This window comes from Melanerpes formicivorus, unplaced genomic scaffold, assembly GCF_026170545.1.
Source record: "Melanerpes formicivorus ecotype bairdi unplaced genomic scaffold, bMelFor1.0.p_v2 SCAF_83, whole genome shotgun sequence".
Lineage (NCBI taxonomy): Eukaryota > Metazoa > Chordata > Aves > Piciformes > Picidae > Melanerpes > Melanerpes formicivorus.
The window spans coordinates 1,728,384-1,748,119 of record NW_027142435.1 but is presented as its reverse complement, the minus strand read 5'-3'; the positions used below and the strand labels follow the sequence as shown (position 1 = coordinate 1,748,119).

At 52.3% G+C, this 19,736-nt stretch overlaps 1 protein-coding gene across 1 annotated transcript; it reads left to right on the top strand.

Moving 5' to 3' along the window:
• The first annotated feature begins 8,191 nt into the window (after nt 1-8,191).
• Nucleotides 8,192-16,112, top strand: NMRK2 (nicotinamide riboside kinase 2). Its single transcript, XM_068165012.1, has 8 exons — nt 8,192-8,370; nt 10,415-10,505; nt 12,507-12,555; nt 12,874-13,045; nt 14,493-14,564; nt 15,029-15,135; nt 15,669-15,754; nt 15,865-16,112. The coding sequence occupies exons 1-7, from the start codon at nt 8,345-8,347 to the stop codon at nt 15,752-15,754; spliced, it is 603 nt and encodes a 200-aa protein (XP_068021113.1). The 5' UTR covers nt 8,192-8,344; the 3' UTR covers nt 15,865-16,112.
• The last annotated feature ends 3,624 nt before the right edge of the window (nt 16,113-19,736 follow it).

Sequence of the window (19,736 nt, the reverse complement as noted above, 5' to 3'; positions counted from 1 at the left end):
GTCTGCCTCAGCTTCAAACCATTCCTCCTTGTCCTGTCTCAGCAAAAGTTCCTCTGCAGCCTTCCTGTAGGATCCCTTCAGGTACTGGAAGGCAGCTCAGAGGTCCCCCAGAAGAGGTTGTTTAGCCTGGAGAAAAGGAGGTTCAGAGGAGACCTTCTGTCTCTGTACAGCTCCCTGACAGGAGGCTGGAGCCAAGTGGAGTTGGTCACTTCTCCCACGGGGCAACAGCTGGGACTGGAGGAAATGGCTTCAAGTTGTACCAGGGGGAGTTTAGATTGGCCATGAGGAACAATATCTACCCCAAAAGGTTTGTCAAGGCCTGGCCCAGGCTGCTCAGGGCAGTGGTGCAGTCTCCATCCCTGGAAGGCTTTCAAGGCCATGGAGATGTGGTGCTGAGGGCCCTGGTTTGGTGGTGCCCTGGCAGAGCTGGGTTAAGGGCTGGACTGGATGAGCTGAAAGGTCTCTTCCAACCACAACAGCTCTGGGATTTTATGACTCTATCTTAATACCAACCACATTTTTTTTTCCCCCTGCTTATCCTCTCTGACTTTTTGTTACATTTCTATGTAGAAGTTTGTGGAAGGAATTGCAAATGAATATGAAAATAAACAACATCAGAAACATCAACTCCATCCCACAACTCTTAAATGTGTGAGGACAGCACCACCCCAGCAAGCTCTGGCCCCAGGGGGGTGAGAGTGGCACCCAGGCAGTGCTCGCAGTGAGTTGCTCTTGGCAGCACCTCTGACGCAGGCAAATCTTTTTAGCTTCCAAATGAATGGATGCTAAAAGCATTTCAAGTGGCCTCACCCCCGCTGGCAGCAAGGATCTGAGTCGCTGCTGCCCAAAGAGGAGCTGAGGGGAGCCAAAGCCCAGCTCGGAGCACAAAGAGTGCAACCAGCCCCGCAGATGGAAGTTCCAAAGCTCAGCCTGTTGTGGCTGCGGCACGCCACCAGAGCTGGGATCAGCTGTGGCCCTAGCCAAGCAAAAGAGGTTCCCAGGCAGATGTCCTTCCTCAAAAGCAAACACAGCCTTGCCTTGCCCTTCACTGTAGTTTTCCATGAGCCGCAGGATGTTCCTCCCTTCGCCTGCCGGCGAGGTTATCGTTTCCACTTCACAGCCTCGAAGAGCTGAGTGCCCCCTGGAAGGGGCTCTGCCAGAGCCCTGCAGCACAACTCTCTGCTCTAGGAAAGAAAGAAGCCCTGAGGGGGGAAACCAAAAACCCCAGAATCCTGTAAATAAATCATCTCCTGGGTTGATCCCTGGCAGCAGGGGCAGGGAGGGGATTCTGCCTGGGGCAGCTCTGGAGTCCTCAGCACAGACAGGGACCTGCTGGAGCTGGGCTAGGGGAGGCAACAGCAGTGCTGGCAGGGCTGGAAGCCCTCTGCTGTCAGGCCAGGCTGAGAGAGTTGGGCTGGGTCAGCCTGGAGAAGAGAAGGCTCCGAGGAGACCTTCTGATGGCCTCTCAGAGCTTAAAGGGGCAGAGAAGAAAGCTGAGGACAGAGTTTTGAGCAGGGCCTGTTAGGACAGGACAAGGTAGGAGGGATTGAGACTGAAAGAGGGAGATTCAGACTGGAAAGAAGGGAGATGTTTTTGACACAGGGTGATGAGACCCTGTCCTGGGCTGCTCAGAGAGGTGGGAGCTGCACCCATCCCTGGCACCATTGCAGGTCAGGTTGTCTGAGGCTCTGAATCTTCTGCACTCAGAATGAGAAGTGGTTTCCCACTCTTTCTCTGCACAGAAACCTCTTCAGTCACTGTCCCCCGAGTGAAAACCTCTTCCCCCACCCCTGCATTATGTGTCTGTTATCCTGCTGAGGCTGGCTGAGGCCCCTGGCTGTGCTGTAATTAGCCACCAGAAGCCATTTGCAGCATAGACTGTTCTGAGGTGGTCTCCATCACCGCTGATCACAGCTGAGAGGACCCAAGATTCCCAGCTTAGAACAAGAAGAAACTTCTCCAAACAGCCCCAGGAGTGAGACTGATCCCAGCTCATTGCATCAACCCAGAAATGAGCCAGGGGGTTCGAACCGAGCTGCAGGTTCTGCCTGCATGAGAAGTGATGATTGCACCTGTCTCAGAGGGGGATGAATCACTCTGGGGAGGTCTCTCTCTCTCCCCCGGCAACAGCTGGAACTAAACACCCAGCTTCACACTACTCCTGCGTCCTCTCAACTGCCAGTTCGGTGAATCACAGCCTCCGGGAGGAAAATGAAGTGATAATGGCAGAGAAAAAAACAAGAGAGACCCCAGGAGCACTTTCTCCTCTTTTTAGCACAGGAGGTGGGGGTTCAGCACTTTGATCACTCAATCTGTCACCTTGGGTTAACCTCTCAGGAGGTTTGAGGCTCTTTGTGTACTTGACCTTTTGTTTAGCAGCCAAATGCGATCAAAAGCAGGCTGCTTCCCTGAGTGACAGCGAGCTGGAGATTAACAAGGGGATCCCAGCTGAAGAGCTGAGTTTGGAGAAGAGATTTGAAGCAGGAGGCAAAGCCAAAACGTTGCAGCTCCAATCCAGCCTCGATTGGTTGGACTTTTTGTTAGTCCCATCAGAGCCACGAGGGAAAGCTCAGCCTCCTGCTGAAAGTCAGCAATGGCCAAATGGGAGCTGCAAGAATAAGAGGTTTGTACCTGGAAGGGAACAAAAAGATGGGTAGGGGGTGGCAAATGTTGCTACGTGCTTAGAATCATAGGATGCTAGAGGCTGGAATGGAGATTGTTGAGTCCAACCCCCTGCCAAAGAAGGATCACCTAAAGAAGGTGACACAGGAATGCATCCAGGTGGGGTTGGAAGCTCTCCAAAGAAGGAGACTCCACAACTTCCCTGGGCGGCCTGCTCCAGGGCTCCAGCACCCTCACAGCACAGAAATTTCTCCTCCTGATCAGTTGGGAATTTCATAGACACCAGGGCAGCAAGGAAGGGAGCAGAGGGAAACCTCAAACCCTGGAGCTGCCTTATCCCCACCAATGAAAGCAGCAGGGGCAGGGATGAGCTTTCACCAGCAAGAGAAGAAAAGCTTCCCTTTGTTGTCTGTATGTTCAGACTGGTTTTGAAGAGTCTGTCAAACACACCTGAAGAGCTGTCAGAGTGTTTTGGAGCACGGAGTGAATCATCCCATAGCAGCAGCACATCTTGGAGCTCAGCTCCTCCCTTGCCTCGTTGCTGTGAGAGGCTTGAGCACTCCTTTCCTGCTTTCTTCCCTCTCCATCCTCCCTCATTTTCCAAACTAACCTCCTAGTCTTGCTTTCATCCCCTCCTCTCATCCCACCAGCACAGGCCAAGAAAGATTCAGCTGAGGGGGAGCAAGCTGAGACATTCTCTCTCCCAGAATAGAAGGCAAGAGTGTTAAAATCTGGGATTCTGTTGCTTTCTCCAAGGCTTCTAATTCATTGCTATTGATGAGATCATTTATAACTACACACAGACCTTCACCAGGAGCCAGCAGTGGTTGCTGGCAGCCCAGCAGGCAGCTGTGTCCTGGGCTGTAGCACAAGCAGTGTGAGCAGCACACTACTGCTGCACTACTCCCCTGCTCCAGTTCCAAACCACTGCCCTCGTCCTACCCCCACAGACCCTTCTGAGCAGTCCCTCCCCAGCCTTCCTGTAGGTCCCCTTCAGACACTGAAATGCAGCTCTAAGGTCTCCCTGGAGCCTTCTACTCTCCAGGCTGAGCTGCCCAAATGTTTCAGCCTGTCTTCATGAGAAAGGTGGCACAGGGGAGGTGCTCCAGCCCCTGGATCACCTTTATGGCCTCCTGTGGACCTTGCCCAACAGGTCCTGGGGAGTCCTCTCCCTTGGTTTTGGTTAACATGAAACCTGCCTTCCTCCAGAGGGGTGTGAGAGCTGCTGCACTGTCAGGACATCAGCAGCATCCTCCCAAGCCTTGGAGAAAACCTCTCTGAACAACCCAACTAAGGCAGCAATCTGGAGAGCATAAACCAAAGCCCTGACTTCAAAACTCCCAAGTGAAAATGACTCTCATTCATAGAATCAGTAAGGTTGGAAAAGACCTCAGAGACCATCAAGTCCAACCTATGGACTTGATCCCTTCAGCCATTCTTCCACCAGGCAGTGTTTCTGTCCCTCCTGCAGGCCCCCAGAGGAAGGAACCTTGGCCTAACCTTGCTCAGCCCATCAACAATGTCTTTGATTAGGGAAGGATTGAAATCCTGAATGAAGGCTTCAGAAGAAGTGAGTCACATTCTGCAGCAGAAAGGTCAATGAGCACACCCAGAGTCCAGGCTGCCCTGGGGAAGTGATACTGTGATGGCTCTGTGAACATCAAACTGGCTTCTGCCCAGTTCAGCAGCAGGGAAGAAAAGGAATTCTTCAGCTTTGGGGAAGCTGAAGGGTACTGAAAAAAGAATGCCAAGAGAGGGAATGTTTTCTTTTCTCTCTGGGACTGAAGCACACCCTGGAAGGAGCTTGGTAGTAGCAGAGCCAAGCAGATAAAGCGGCTGCAGGACAAACAAAGCCCAAAAAAAGAGGAAGTTTCAGATGTCCAACACATAACTGACTGAGAAATGTGGCTAAAAAAAGCATTTATGAGCAGCTGCTCTTCGCACAGAGAGCTCTCCACAGGCTGGGGGAGCTGCTCAGTGTCACTGTCACCACTCCTCTGGACAGGTCTTTGTAGGAGCAGGGCTTTTTTTTGAGTGTGTTGTTCTGATGGAAGCACAGAGCTGAAATGTCAGAGGTCTGCCAGCGCAGGCAGCAGCAGCCACACGCCAGCACCCCAGGGGACAGCAGCACTGAGGCCACGCAGGCATCTGAGCATCTGAGCTATGTGAGTGAAGATGATTTCACTGCGTGTTTGGTGCCTGAGTGTGAGTAAGGGGTGGTGAAAAATCCACTCGAGGAGCTTAAACATGGGAGAAGTCAGCTACAGGCTCAGGAGCGCTGAGGGGCTGTGGAGAGCAGGCTTGGAAAGGAGCTTTGGAGCTGAGGGTTGTGTGAAGGAGGTTTGCAACTGACAGATGCAAAACAGCAACCAAGCAAAGAAACAAAAACTCAAGCAGAGGAACAAAAACCCCAAGCTAACAAAACATAAACCCAAGCAAACAAACAAAAAACCCCAAACCAAACACTATTAAGACAAACCAACCCAAAAGCCAGCCCCCATCACACATAGACCAAAAAAAAACCCCAAACCAAACAAAACCACAACAAACAAAGCCCTTAGATAACCCAAACCAGACAAAAGCCCAACAAATAAAACCCAAACCAGACAAAACCCCAAGGAGAAGGCTCCAGGGAGACCTTAGTGCTGCCTTCCATACCTGAAGGGGGCTACAAGAAGGCTGCAGAGGGACTGTTGGCAAAGGCCTGCAGGGACAGGACCAGGGGCAATGGTTTGAAATGAGAGCAGAGCAGACTTAGATTGGATGTGAGAAACAAGTTCTGCACCAGGAGGGTGGAGGAACCCTGCAATGGGTTGCTCAGGCAGGTGGCTGTGGCCCCATCCCTGGAGCTATTCATGGCCAGGCTTGATCAAGGCTCTGAGCAACCTGCTCTGGTGGAGGATGTCCCTGCTGACTACGTTGGGTTGGACTGGATGAGCTTTGGAGGTCACTTCCAACCCAAACCATTCTACATTGTTTCTTTTGACACATCTTAGACCAAATCCTCTCTTTCCCAGTGCAAAGCCCCAGCCTGGGTTTCACATCCACGTCAGTGAATCCCACAGGGCAGAACACGATCTGCCCTCACCTCGAGGGTGGCACATTCCAGAGATGCTTGGATCAGAGAACTGGGGCAGAGGGGACTGACACCAGTGCCCCCTCTTAACTTCAACACAACTCCCAAGCCTCCCAGTTTTGGCCTGGCACATGAGGCTGATGTGGTAAAACAAACCCTGCAGGGGCACACATCTTGCTCTCTTCACCAAGACATCTTCTTAGCTCACAGTCAGGAGAGAAATGCAACCAAGGGCACAAAAATCTGAGCCAAGAGCTAATCTTAGGTCAGGTTTTCAGTTGGTGCAAATTAGCCCTGCTCCACCTCGGTGCACAACAGCAATTTCACCCAGCTGGCAGCCTGGCCTGGTGGCTCCCACTGCAACTGTGTGCTCAAAGCAAGGGGCAGCTGCTGGAGATCTGACTTCCCCCAGGTCCTGGCTTGCTCACACGCAGGAATTCCAGCACCAGACTTCTCTGGAGCCAATGTTTTACCTTGGGAACGATAAGAAAAGGACAATTTGCAAGGGATGTCTGCAGCAGCAATCAGTGTCCTCATGTTGACCATAAATAATGATTAGAGTGGCTGAGGTCTGTTTATTAAACACACAGCGTTAAAGCAGCATCACAGGCAGGAGAAGACCATCTGCTGTGAGCTCACTCAGGAATTTACCAGCCTCTGATTTCTCTTCTTTCCTTTAATATCTTCACTGCAAGACTTGCAGGATCTTACACCTCTGATGGTTAAAAAATGTTCTCATTTGCTGGCCAGGAGCAAAGCCCTCAGGGCTGGAGAGCCTAAAGCAGCCTTGTTTGGGCAAAGCCTCATCCTTAATTCCATCGCCAGATGTAGCTGGGGTGAGACAAACACAATTTTAGGTCACCAATTCCTTCTTCAGGCCTGAAATAGAAGCAGAGAGGGAAAAAAAAAAACCCTCCAGTTAAGTACAGCTGATGAGCAAGTTTTTCTGAATCAAAGCTGATGATGTCAAACAATTATGCAATTGGAGGAGAAGTGGCCCATGAATAGGGGAGGGTATTAACAAGTGAGAGGTGATTAAGCCAGAGGATGCCAGAATGAAATGTTCTGGAGGCTCCCCCAACGCAGTGCATGGCTCAGGGAACACCCTGCCCACAGAGCTCCTGAAGCCTTGGATTCACAGACTCAGGGAATGGGTTGGGTTGGAAGGGACCTTCAAGATCAGCCAGCTCCAACCCCCTGCCATGGGCAGGGACAGCTCCCACCAGCCCAGGTGGCTCAAGGCCTCATCCAGCCTGGCCTTGAACACCTCCAGGTAGGAGGCAGTCACAGCTTCCCTGGGCAGCCTGTGCCAGGGTCTCACCAGCCTGACTGGGAAGGATTTCTTCCTAATATCAATTCATAAAACCTTAGGCAATAATAATAGCAATAATAATAATACTAGTAATAATACTAGTAATAATAATAAATATTTAATAATTAATAATTAACAATTAATAATAATAACAACAACAACAGAATCATAGAATCAATAAGGTTGGAAGAGACCTCAAAGATCATCAAGTCCAACCTGCCACCCAACACCTCCTGACTGCTAAACCATGGCTCCCAGTGCCACATCCCATCCCCTCTTGAACACTAATAATAATTCTATTGCATTTTATTATTAGCATGGCTTGTAGTATTGTTGTTATTATTTTATCTATAATCATATTCTTATACATTAGACATTATCAATCATTACATATTATTATAACATCATAAATCATTCTAACATTATTATTATTGTTGCTGTTATCATTTTTATTACCATTATTATAATGATTCCATCACCCTTATCCCAATTATGCCATTATATTATTGCTATTAATATCATAGAACATCTATGATATAGTTAATATATTATTGCTATTAATATAATAGAATATCTATGATCTAGTTAATATATTATTGCTATTAATACCATAGAATATCTATGATCTAGTTAATATATTATTGCTATTAATACCATAGAATATCTATGATCTAGTTAATATATTATTAATGATATTAACACTACATTCTCATACCATTAATATAATAATATTACTAATATTATTCTTTTTGCCCTTATCAATCAGGAATAGAGAAAAGCAAAGAGGAAAGCAAAAAGAATTAGACTTCTAGGGGGGGGGGGGAAAAAACCCCAAACCAACTCGAAACCAAATTCTCTCCTCACACCCCAGAACTCCCCAAGGGATTATCCAAAGGGATGCTGACATTTCCACCTACCCCATTACTAAGTTAGGCAAAGGAATCGCTTGCCAAAAAAAGCTATTTATAGCCAAGCCGGCAAGGGCAGGGGGGTCCGGGACAGGTGCAAGGCAGCGCGCATGACCCCCGCGCCCGCCGGGGGGGACTTGGTAAAGCCTCCCCGAAAGGTGACATCGAAGGCTCATGATGGTCACAGGCTCGGCCAGCGGCGAGCGGGGCGGGGAGAGGCGGGCGGGGAGGGCGGGAGGCGCCCTATAAATTGGGGCCAAAGCCGCCTTTTTCCTTCAATGAAACGGAGCGAGGGAGGAAGGCTCCGGTGGGGGGAAAGAGGAGGAAGGAAGCTGCTTTGTGCTGCAGGAAGTTCCTTTAGCCTCTTTAATTATTTCCCCCCCCCCCCCTCCTCCACATTCCCGCTCAGGAGGCAGCTTGGCAGAGATGAAATACATCATAGGCATCGGAGGGTGAGTTTTTTGGTGGCGTTTTCTCTATGTTCTGCTTTTTCTCTCTTTTTTTTCCCCCTTTTCTCGTTTCATTCTGTGAGATGACTTAAGGCTGGGAGATGCTGGATCTGGGTTAGGAAATAGCATATATATATATATATATATTAAGGCTTATAAAAATGACGGCAATTTGCTGACTCTTCGCTTGTGCTGCACAGTATTTCCCCCCCCCCCCCCCCTCCCCTTTTTTTATTCCTCCCCCAGCATCATTCTAAATCAATTTTGTAGGTCAGCTGAAGCGGAGCGGCTCGAACCTTAAAATAGTTCTTTTCAGCCGGTAACTCAGGGCTTCTAAACGCTGCTCTGAAAGGCAGAGAGGACAAGAATCCTGCGTCAGATCAGACGGGGGTGGGGAGCTGTACAAAAAGCTTTCATTGCCTTGAATAAAGGGATGATGGGGCGCGCTGGGAGCGGGGCGAGGCGGCTGGGGACAGCCCCGCTGATGCTGCGGGGTTGGGGGAGCTGGCGCTCGGGCAACGAGGTGGAATTCCAGCGTGGGTGGGAGAGGGTGCGAGGGGTTTCAGGGCTTTGCTTCTGAATCAAAACCTTGGGCAAGGAGCAGGGAGAGGTTTTGAGAGCTCGCTCTGCCTCGGAGGAGATTATCCGAGCCCATTTGTATGCCAAGGGGCTTTGCCGGTATAAAGCGGTCTGAGTCATAACTCGGAGCACGCTTCCCTCCGTTCTTAATTCATTCAAGGTATTTTTAAAAGCATTTCTTTTTGGAGGGGGTGGGTGGGGAGGGGGCGGCTTCCAAAGCTGCGCAGCCGAACTGGCAGCGAGCGAGCGAGGCCGTTTCAGGGCAGCGAACGCCGGGGAGGAGTCGCTAGAGACCGAGGCTGGCAGCCCCCCGCCCGCTCGCTGCCGGGCAGCGTCTGCCCCCCCCGGGGCCTCCCCAGGGAGCCAAGACAGGGGACCGAGCGCTGCCCCCCGCCCGCTGCCGGGCAACGTCTGCCCCCCCCGGGGCTTCCCCAGGGAGCCAAGGCAGGGGACCGAGCGCTGCCCCCCGCCCCCCCCACGCTGCCGCAGATAACGGCGCGGCCTCCCGCGCGCGCGCCGAGCGTGGCCGTTGGGAGCGGCGCGAGCGGTCCCGCGCGCGGGACGGCCGCAGCCAGTGACCGGCGAGGCGGGGGCGGGGCGGGGCGAACGGGCGCAGCCAATCGGCGGTGAGCGCGTGGAGTGGCGGGGAATTCGAACGGGCTGGGCGCGGGGAGCCGCCGCGGCTCGGTTCGGTCCCGGGGAGGAGCCTGGGGCGCGGCGGCGGCACCGCTGCTCCGCTCCTGGGTCACAGCGGCCCCGTGAAAGGCTCCGGACCGGGGCAGGGAGGCTGGGAAGTGCCCGGCAGGAAAGGACCTGGCAGGAGAGGACCTGGGGGTGCTGGGTGACAGCAGCTGGAAACCAGCCAGGGTGTGCCCAGGTGGCCAAGAAGGCTACCGGCAGCCTGGGCTGGAGCAGCAGCACTAGGGATTGTCCCCTGGCACTGGGCACTGGTAAGGGCACAGCTCAAATCCTGAGCTCAGTTTTGCATCCCTGGCTCCAAGAAGGACATTGAGGAGCTGGAGCAGGTCCAGAGCAGGGCAAAGAGGTGGGGAAGGGTCTGGTGAGGGTCAGCTGAAGGAACTGGGGTTGTGCACCCTGCAGAAAGGGAGGCTGAAGTGAGACCTCTTTGCTCTCTACAACTCCCTGAAAGGAGGCTGGAGCCAGGTGGGAGTTGGGCTTTTCTCCCAAGGAACAAGAGACAGGACAAGAGGAAATGTCCTCAAGCTGCCTCAGGGGAGGTTTAGATTGCTCATGAGGATCAATTTCTTCCCCTTGAGGGTTGTCAGGCCCTGGGCCAGGCTGCCAGGTGGAGTCCCCATCTCTGGAGGGGTTTCAAATCTGAGGGCCATGGTTTAGAGGTGACCTGGCAGTGCTGAGGTAAGACCTGGACTGGATGGTCCTCAGGCTCTCTTCAAGCTGAAACAGTTCTAAATCATGGCTCTAACATCTCTGTCTCCTTCCTGTGCAGTGTCACCAATGGTGGTAAAACCACCTTGACCAACAGAATCATCAAGGCACTGCCTAACTGCTGTGTGGTCCACCAGGATGACTTCTTCAAGGTAAGCTGAGCTCCTCCTTTCTTGAGGACATTAACTGCATGCAGTGACAGCAGCTGTAGGTCCCCCTGTAAGTCTTACACTCTTGTGCAAGCTTTCCAGGTAAGCTTTGCCAGCTCAGAGCAGGGCAGTTTCTGATGATTCTTGTTTCCCTGTGTATATATTTCTGTAAATCAGTTTGGACAGAGAAGGAGCTGCTGACCTTGACACACTCCAGTGTCTGCCAGCTTCTGCAGAAGTGGAGCTTGGCACTGAAGGGCTTGCAGCAAAAGCTTCCTTTAGTTCCAGATCTAACCTTAGGCCAAACTGCTGACTTAAGTTGGAGGTCTGTTTACTGTACTGTGCACCAGTTGTTTTCTCCTTGCTGGGTTTTCCTCTTTGTTTTATTTACCTGACAATGTGGCTCCCCCAAACCTACCTGAGGGTTTAAAGCACCCCTAGCTTGCTTTCAATACAAACAGTTGTACTGGAGATCTTTGACAGCTCCACATCAGAAACCCAGCTCAAAGGTGAGCACAGAGGGTTTGTGTTCTCCTGCCCCCAGCCTGGGAGTGCAGCAGGGGAAAGGTTCACATCAGAGCCACCTTCAGCAAACCCCCAGGCTGCAGCCATCAGAGGAATTCCAACAGGGATGGACCCCACTGTAGGGGCAAGTCCAAGAGATGTGGTGACATACTTGTAGTGGCATCTTGTCCCCTAACACATGAGGTGCTCCAGCAGCACAGGGTTGGTTTGCCCTGCCCTTGCAGGTGGTGCTCAAAGCAGAGGGAGACACTCATTGGGAAGAGCTTTGCCAGAAGCCTCCTGCACAAACTGGTCAGACCTGAGCCCTTAGGGGAGGAATGGTTTGACTTGATCCACATCTTCTCTCTGGTGTGTTCAGCTGGCAAATGCTGCTGCAAGTAAAGCCATAACAAGTGACCCAAGTCGTGCTGTGGTGACTCATGAGAGCCTTTGGGACCTGAAATCCCTCTCCTTGAAGCTGCACATTTTAGCTGTTACTTGAAATGCAAATACTCTTAAGCTCTTTATGTTGACTCCTAACCAGGGGCCTCTAATATTTTTGCCTACCAACAGCATATCAAACCCTTGCCATTTATCCAGAGTGGCTTGACAGAGCCTCAAAAAAACACCCCCCACTTGCCCAAATTCTAAGGGTTGGATTCTTTGCTGTGGCCCAAAGAAGGGTCTGTAGTAGTGAATGCTTTGCATAGCCACAAAAAAAAAGCCTAAACATCAAATTCCTGGGATTGGATTCTTTGCTGTTGCCCAAGGAGGGGTCTGTAATGAAATAAACACTTTGCATAGCCACACAAAAGTCCTAAACATCAAACCTTTGGGGTTGGATTCTTTGCTGTTGCCCAAGGAGGGGTCTGTAATGAAATAAACACTTTGCATAGCCACAAAAAAAGTCCTAAACATCCAAATTCCTGGGGTTGGATTCTTTGCTGTGGTCCAAAGAGGGGTTTGTAATTGATATAAACAATTTGCATAGACACAGGAAGACCTAAACACCAAATCCTTGGGGATGGATTCTTTGCTGCTGTCCAGTGAGGGGTCTGTAACTGAACACTTTGCATAGCCACAGAAAAACCTCAACACCAAACCCTTGGGGTTGGATTCTTTGCTGTTGCCCAAGGAGGGGTCTGTGATGAAACAAACACTTTGCACAGCCACAAAAAAATAGTCCTAAACATGCAAATTCCTGGGGTTGGATTCCTTGCTGTTGCCCAAAGAGGGGTCTGTAACTGAAGTGAACGCTGTGCATAGCCACAATAAACCCCTCCCCAAACCTCCACATCCCTGGGGCTGGATTCTTTGCTGTGGTCCGAAGAGGGGTTCTGTAACGGTGGAGCCTGTTCTGGTGTGTGCCTGTTGTCGTGCACAGAGGGTCTGTGAACTGTCTGAGGTGAACACTTTGTTGTCTGTTGCAGTAGAGGCCAGGTGGTAGGGAGCTGGAGACGCTGAGTTTGCAGCAATGTTTTATTGCTCACTATATTTCAGCCACAAGATCAAATAGAAGTCGGGGAAGACGGCTTTAAGCAATGGGATGGTAAGAGCAGTGTTCCCTATAGGATGCAGTAATGTATATGACTTTATTGTTATTTTCCTAAGTATTTCTTTAATATTACTTTTTTCTTTGTTATTGTTGTTATTTTTTTTCTTCTCATTAAACAAGCTTTTAACTGTAACTTTTTACCTAATTGTTTTGTTTTTAATGTTCGAGTTGATTCTTCTTTGCTTTATTAGTTTTTGTTTTTCTTCTAAAGCTTGATGTGTGCTTCGTGGCATTTGATTGTCTTCCCTCCCCCTCCCCTCCCCCCCCCCTCCTTTTTGTACCCTCCCATCCTTTCCCCTTTCTCCTGGCTAGTGTTGGATTCCTTGGATATGGAGGCAATGGTGAGCACTGTGCGTGCCTGGATGGAGAACCCGGTGAAGTTTGCTCGCTGCCACGGGGTGAACGTCACGCCTGGCCCCAGAGAGCCAGCCTCCAAGGATATCCATGTGCTGGTCATTGAGGGCTTCCTGCTTTATAATTACAAGTAAGGTGTGGGGAAGGATTGGTGCTTTGCCAGGGGAAACCTCTTTGCTGTGAGGGTGCTGGAGTGGGCTGCCCGGAGAGGGTGTGGAGTCTGCCTTCTCTGCAGAGATTCCAAGCCCAGCTGGGCACAGGGATCCTGGGCAAGCTGCTGTGGGTGACCCTGCTTCAGCAGGGGGGTTGCACAGGGTGGTCCCTCTAGGTCCTTTCCAACCCTCACCATGCTGGGGGTCTGTGACACCAGATCCCCAGTGCCAGGGCTGGAATCTCCTCTTTACTAACACATCCACCCTGTCCTGAGCTATTACCTGTAAGAATTCATGGCAGGGAGGTTGGAGTAGATAATTTGTAAGGTCCCTTCCAACTTAATCCATTGTAGGCTTCAACCTTGCCAGTAGATGCTGGGAAAGGTGAGGTGCACACAGGATTGTCTTAGGGCAATGTAGGAAGCTCTCATTTAGGGCACAGGGAAACCTTAGACCAAGTCTTGCAAATACTGAGCCAGCAGTACAGGTACAGAAGTCCTTTTGGTCAGCTCCATGGGGCCCAAACCTTGACCTGCAAAAGGTTGTTGATGAGAGCAAGTTGTTAATCCACCCTGCTTGGCTCTCTGCTGGGCTTTAGGAGTGGTTTGTCCTTGTGTGATCCACGTGAGCCCATGGCACACGTGCTGGCCCAGCACTGAGGAAACTGAGCCTGGTGGTTAGTTGGGCACTGGAGCAAAGATCAGCCCTTTTCTTTTTCATCCATAGATAAGGGCAAGGAATTCTTGGCAGGAAGATTGGGAGCCCAGCCTGGCACTGAAGAGAGAAAAGTTCCAACAGTTAAATATATAAACTTCAGGAAACTGCTAGAAAAGTAACAAGCAAAAGGGTTTTTTTTTTCTCTTTCTCCTTTGGACTCCAAAGTGCAATTTTGTTTACAAAACCCTTGGAAGAGAACAAGGCCACTTGGCAGAGCTGGAATGGTTTGAGCTGCACCATTCCAGCTTCCCAAACTGAAGGCAGAGTTCCAAGCAGCCACCTGGGACCTGCCAGACCGAGCTTGGCCAACTGGAGGTGGAGCTGGCACACTGCTGGCTGCTCCTGGCCTGGCCCTGGGGAGCTCATGCTTGGTGTCTCTCCTGAAGGTCACAAATCCCTCTGCAGGGCCCAGTCCTTAACAGGACCTTTCCTTTGGTCTGGAAGGAGCATTTCACCCAGAGGGATTTGGGTGGGAAGAGCACCATGGTGAGCTCCAGCAGGCAGCAGCCTCCATGGCCTGGAGCTGCCTGCTGAGCAGGAGCTGTGTCTTCAAGAAACCACTGAGGCTTTTGCTGTCTGTAATAGAGAGAGATACAAGAGGCTAAAAGATACTTTTGTAGCTTTTGGGGGGTGAATTAACACTTCTGCCAGAAAACAAACAGTATAAATGATGTAAAAATGGACTAAATTCTTTCTCCTCTCCCCCAGGCCACTGATAGAGCTCTTTGACATCCGCTACTACCTGGCAGTTCCCTATGATGAGTGCAAGAGGAGGAGGAGGTGAGGAGATTCTCTGGTGGAAATCTCATCCTTCCTCCCAGGAAAGGCTCTCCCCAGTACCAGAGCTCTCCAGGCTGCTTTTATGTCACTGTTAATGGGATAGATTGGTGCCACCAGCTGGAAGTACAGCTGCAAAGGGGTAGTAGAAGTGGAGAAGGTCTTTCAGGTGGTGTTTTCTGAGCCTTTATCTCTGGCAGTTATGGAGATCAGCACCTGCATGATTCCCCCATGAGCAGCAGTAAGCTCTCAGATCCTGTTTGCTTTGCCCTCAGCAGCTCCCTGGAGCTTCTGCAGTCACCTTGGGTGCTTAAAGGAACTTCTTGCAAACCCTAGACAAATCCTGATGGGAAATTGGGCTGTTTCTAAAGTCCAGCTGCCAGGGAGCAGCTGTCAGGTGAAGTGCAGCAGTGCAGGAGAGGCTGTGTGGTGCCATAGTCCTGAGGTTCCTCTCCCCTCTGTTGCAGTACCAGGAACTACACCGTCCCTGACCCACCAGGGCTCTTCGATGGCCACGTCTGGCCAATGTACCTGAAGCACAGGAAGGAAATGGAGGACAGTGGGGTGGATGTTGGTAAGTCCCCCAAAACACCTCCCTGGGGATGGCAGGTGGGGTGTTAGGGAAGTCAGGGATTTAATGCCAGGCAGCTCTGAGTGTGGTGATGCCATGGGCACCATGCATTTGGGCTCCTGGCCTGCTTCACCCCCAGAGGGGTGCAGCTCACAGCTGGGATGGATTCCCTGTGCTCTGTGCAAGCTGTGGGGTGGCTGGAGAGGGACTTTGTACAGAGGCATGGAGGGGTGATGGCCTCAGCCTGCAAGAAGCTGGATTGAGATCAGAAATTAGGAAGAAATTCTTCCCTAGGAGGGTTGCTAAGGCACTGCAACAGGCTGCTCAGAAGCTGTGGAGGCTCCAAGGCTGGAAGTGATCAGAGCTGGGCTGGGTGAGGCCCTGAGCAACCTGCTCTAGTGGAGGTGTCCCTGCCTATGGCAGAGGGAACTGGATGATCTTCAAGGTCCCTTCCAACCCATTGGATGAGTCCTTGAATCTCTACCTGCAGAAATTCTGCTCAGAACCTGCAGCCTGATTCTCTCTCTTCCTCTCAGTTTATTTAGATGGACTCAAGTCCAGGGATGAACTTTACAATCAGGTCTTTGAAGATATCCACAACAAGCTCTTAAACTGCTCCTAGGTAAGAATGTTCCTGCTTCTTGGGCTGGGGGGATAAAGGTGAGGGGCTGAGGGTTGGAGCCCACCTGCCCTCGTGCTTGGGGCACTCATCTCTCCCTTCTTGCTTTCCAGGGCCTGGAAGACCTGAGAGAGCTGTGTACAGAATGATGTAAATAGTACTTGGAAGTCAGAGGGGAGGCTTTATCTGTGTCACCTCTTCTTGCACTGCCCTTGGGCAAGAGAGGTTTTTTTTGTATATAATTGAGGAAAAAAAAAGACAACTATGAAGATAACTTATTGACAGCTGGGATGGACAGGACTGCTCTGGGGTTTTTTATCTTATTTTCTATTCCACTGCCTTAAAGAGAAGCTGAAAATGCCTTTTTCTGTTGTTTTTTTAATGGAATAAGTAGAGTTGCTTTGGGCAAACTGCTTCCTGCCTCTGCAGATGGGAAGGCTTCATCTCATGGCTCGTTTGTGACATCAGCTCAGTAAAGCTCAGCTAAAAGCCTTTTCTGGGGGGGGCTCCTGTTTGAATATCTGGTGAAAATAAGAACTGGCAGAATGGGCTGGGTTGGAAGAGACCTTTCAGATCCATCAGGAGGTTGCCTCTCACCCTGCTTCTCTCCAAATGTCACCAGAGTGAAGCCCTGGCCTGCAGCATTGTCCTCAGCCCGTGGCTGGCTCCAAGCTAATAATAAACCCTCCACAGTGTCCTGTGCCTGGTAAGGAAGGGAGCCAAAAGGCTGTGGTGAGATAGGTGAGTGCTGAGAGCTGTCAACCCCAGCTAAAGATAGGAAGTGCCATTCAAGTGATGTCCCCAAGCACATGGGGCACACCACGCACCCCCAGGCCACCCACAGCGGAGCACAAAGCCTCTCACGTGGGGCGAGTGTGGGGAGCTCTGGGGCACGAAAATAACCTGGCTGTGGTGTCAGCACAGCTCACTGGGGAAGGGGTTTGGGGCAGGCCTGAATTAGAAACATGGCTCCAGGAAAGCAGCTGCCACAGGTGCCACAGTTGGGGCTGCTCAGCCTGGAGAAGAGAAGGCTCCAGGGAGGCCTTAGAGCTGCGTTTCAGTACCTGAAGGAGCTCCAGGAGAGCTGGGCAGGGACTCTAGACAAGGGCTGGGAGTGCCAGGATGAGTGGAACAGTTTTGAGCTGGAAGAGGGGAGAGTGAGATGAGGAAGAAATTCTTGACAGTGAGGGTGGGGGAGACACTGGCACAGGTTGCCCAGAGAGGTGGTGGCTGCCCCCTCCCTGGAGCTCAGGCTGAATGAGGCCCTGAGCAGCCTGAGGTGGTGGGACTGTCCCTGCCCATGGCAGGGGGTTGGAACTGGATGAGCTTGAGGGTCCCTTCCAACCCAGACCAATTCAGGTCACCCCAAACCTGGGCTGGGGTTGTTTTGAGGAGTTTGGTGAAGCACCAAGTCAGAGCCATTCCTCTCCTCACATTGCAGTGGAATTTTCCAGTTGTGTGGCTGGAGCAGGGATGTCACAGCCAGACATGAGACCAATGGCACCACCCCCCACACCTCCCCAGCTATAAAAGGCACATTTCCTGCTGTGCCACCCCGGGGGGGTGCCTGGGGAGCCCCACAGCACTCTAATTGCAGTGTCCCAGGGCTGGGAGCTCCTCTGCAGCACAGCTGAGGAAGACTCCAGGCAGGACCAGGCTGCTGTGAGCCCTCACCCATCCCTTGTACAGAGTCCCATGAGGGTGGGGGTTGGAGGAGACCTCTGGAGATCATCAGAATCACCTGAAGAAGGTCACACAAACACATTCAGATGGTTTGTAATGCTTCCAGAGAAGGAGACCACCACCTTTTCTGGCAGCCTGCTCCAGGCCTCCAGCAGCCTCACACCAAAGTTTCTCCTGCTCAGGTGGAACCTCCTGGGTTCCAGTTTGTGCCCAATGTCCTTGTGTTGTCCTGGGCATTACTGACAAGAGTCTGGACCCCTACCTCTTGCCCCCCACCCTTTAGCTCTTGCTGAGCATTGCTGCTTTGGGGCTGCTCTTCTCCAGGCTCTCAGCCCCAGATCTCTCAGCCTTTGCTCCTCACAGAGCTGCTCCAGGCCCCTCAGCAGCTCTGTAGCCCTGCCTTTGATGTCTTTATGTGGTGCATGTCCACACATATTGGCTGCAGCTCTGCTGCCTGGCACAGACCCCAGCCCTGGCAGGACCTGATGTGTCATTTCCATCAGGGTTTTCCCTGTGCTAGCAGAGAAGTTCAGCCCTCACCTGATAAGCAGAGCAGGACCCTTGTCCCTTCAGGGGGACATATAAGGGCAAGGCCACTGTGCTCTCTTCCAGCCAGCCCTGAGGAAGCAAAGAGCAGAGCCTAAAAAAGGCAGTGGGATGCTCTCTGCCCACAGAGTATAGAAACCCCCACCCCAGGGGGGTGGTAGCTCCAATGAAGGGAACAAGGCACAACATCCCAGTGCTCTCACCTCCCTGAAGCTCCTGGGAGCAGCATTCAGCTCCCAGCACCACTCTTGCTCCTGCAGTGGTGGTGTCAGGGAGCAGAACTCAGCTCCCAGCACCACTCTTGCTCCTGCAGTGGTGGTGTCAGCTGAGCTCCAGCAGTGTGAGCTCAACACTGCTGAGGCCACACCTTGAATCTGGGTTCAGCTTTGGGGCTCTCACTTCAAGGAGGACATTGAGGGGCTTCAGAAGATCCAGAGGAGGGCAACAAAGCTGGGGAAGGGTCTGGAGAACAGGGCTGGGGAGGAGCAGCTGAGGGAGCTGGGTGTGTTTGAAGAAGAGGAGGCTGAGAGGAGTCCACCTCATTGCTGTTTACACCTCCCACCAGCCCAGGTTGCTGAAGGCCTCATCCAGCCTGGTCTTACACACTTCCAGGGATGAGGCATCCACAGCCTTTCTGGTTAACCCATTCCAGTGTCTCACCACCCTCAGGCAGCCCCACTGTGCTCATTGCACCTCTCTGCAACTTCAAACTCCCTCAAATGAGGTCTGCTCCCACCTGCTCTGGAGCAGCGTGGTGCTGGGGAGGAGACAGCTGGGGTGAATGGCTGGAGACTCCCAAGAGCTTTGAAACAGAAAGCTGTGGCATGAGGAGCATCTGGGGAGCCTCAGCTCTGAGTGCCCTTTGCCCTGCTGTGGCTATAGGATTTCCATGCATCCTTCCCCAGCAGCCCTGCTGATGAAGCAGCTCCAGCACAGCAGATCAAATGCCCAGGATTCCAGCTAAACCCCAAAGCCTCCCCTCCCAGACCCCAGCCTGGAGGGGGGGATGATGGCCCCAAGCCCCCTCTCTAGCCAGCCCTCAGTGCCCCCTACCATGACCAGACTGCTGTCCGGCACGCCTGGGCCGTGGAACGGATCCTGCTCTGCCCTGGGCTGCTGCCAGCAGCCTGCTGGTCATGTCCTCACCCCAGGATGCCAAGTGTCTTGGCCTGGAAAACAGAGCAGACTAAAATTACCCCCAGGCCCACATGCCCCGAGGGGTGGCATGAAACCTACACCCTGTGGGACGTCAGCAGGCAGCAGGCAGGGCTCCCAGGGAGGGGGACACGTGGCACGTCCCTTCCGCCCGGGCTGTGCCCACTTGGCTGCCAACCCAGACCCCAGGGAGCTGGGGGGGGCAGAGCTGGAGTGACAACACACATCCTAAATTGAGCAAATCCCCTCAGCACGGAGCTCAGCCCGAGGCAAAGTCCCTGCCATGGGCTGCTGGCAGAGCCCAGGGGCCGTGGGCACCGCTGGGCTTGGGCTGGTGGTTCCCCTGATCAGGTTCCACTTGGCTCTGGCACCACAGCCATAGGCAGCCAGAAACCTCCCTGGGGCTCCCAGTGGTAACCCAGCCCCAGGTTCTCATCTGTGCTCTGCAGAAAGTGGTGATTTAGGACCTTGTCCCTTCTTGTCCTTGTCCACTGGAGGCCAGAGGTGAGGGCAGAGGGTCTGGCCTGTGCCAGCCCCCCAGCCCTGACCACCAGCTGCCCTGCCACACTCACCAGTGGTACCAAAGCCCATCAGCCCTTCC

Bases quoted from the DNA above. Each gene is read 5' to 3' on its own strand.
- NMRK2 (XM_068165012.1), top strand. From the start codon at position 8,345: ATGAAATACATCATAGGCATCGGAGG. The intron at 12,556-12,873 runs GTAAGAGCAGTG...TCTCCTGGCTAG, and splicing joins CGGCTTTAAGCAATGGGATG to TGTTGGATTCCTTGGATATG. The intron at 13,046-14,492 runs GTAAGGTGTGGG...CCTCTCCCCCAG, and splicing joins TTCCTGCTTTATAATTACAA to GCCACTGATAGAGCTCTTTG.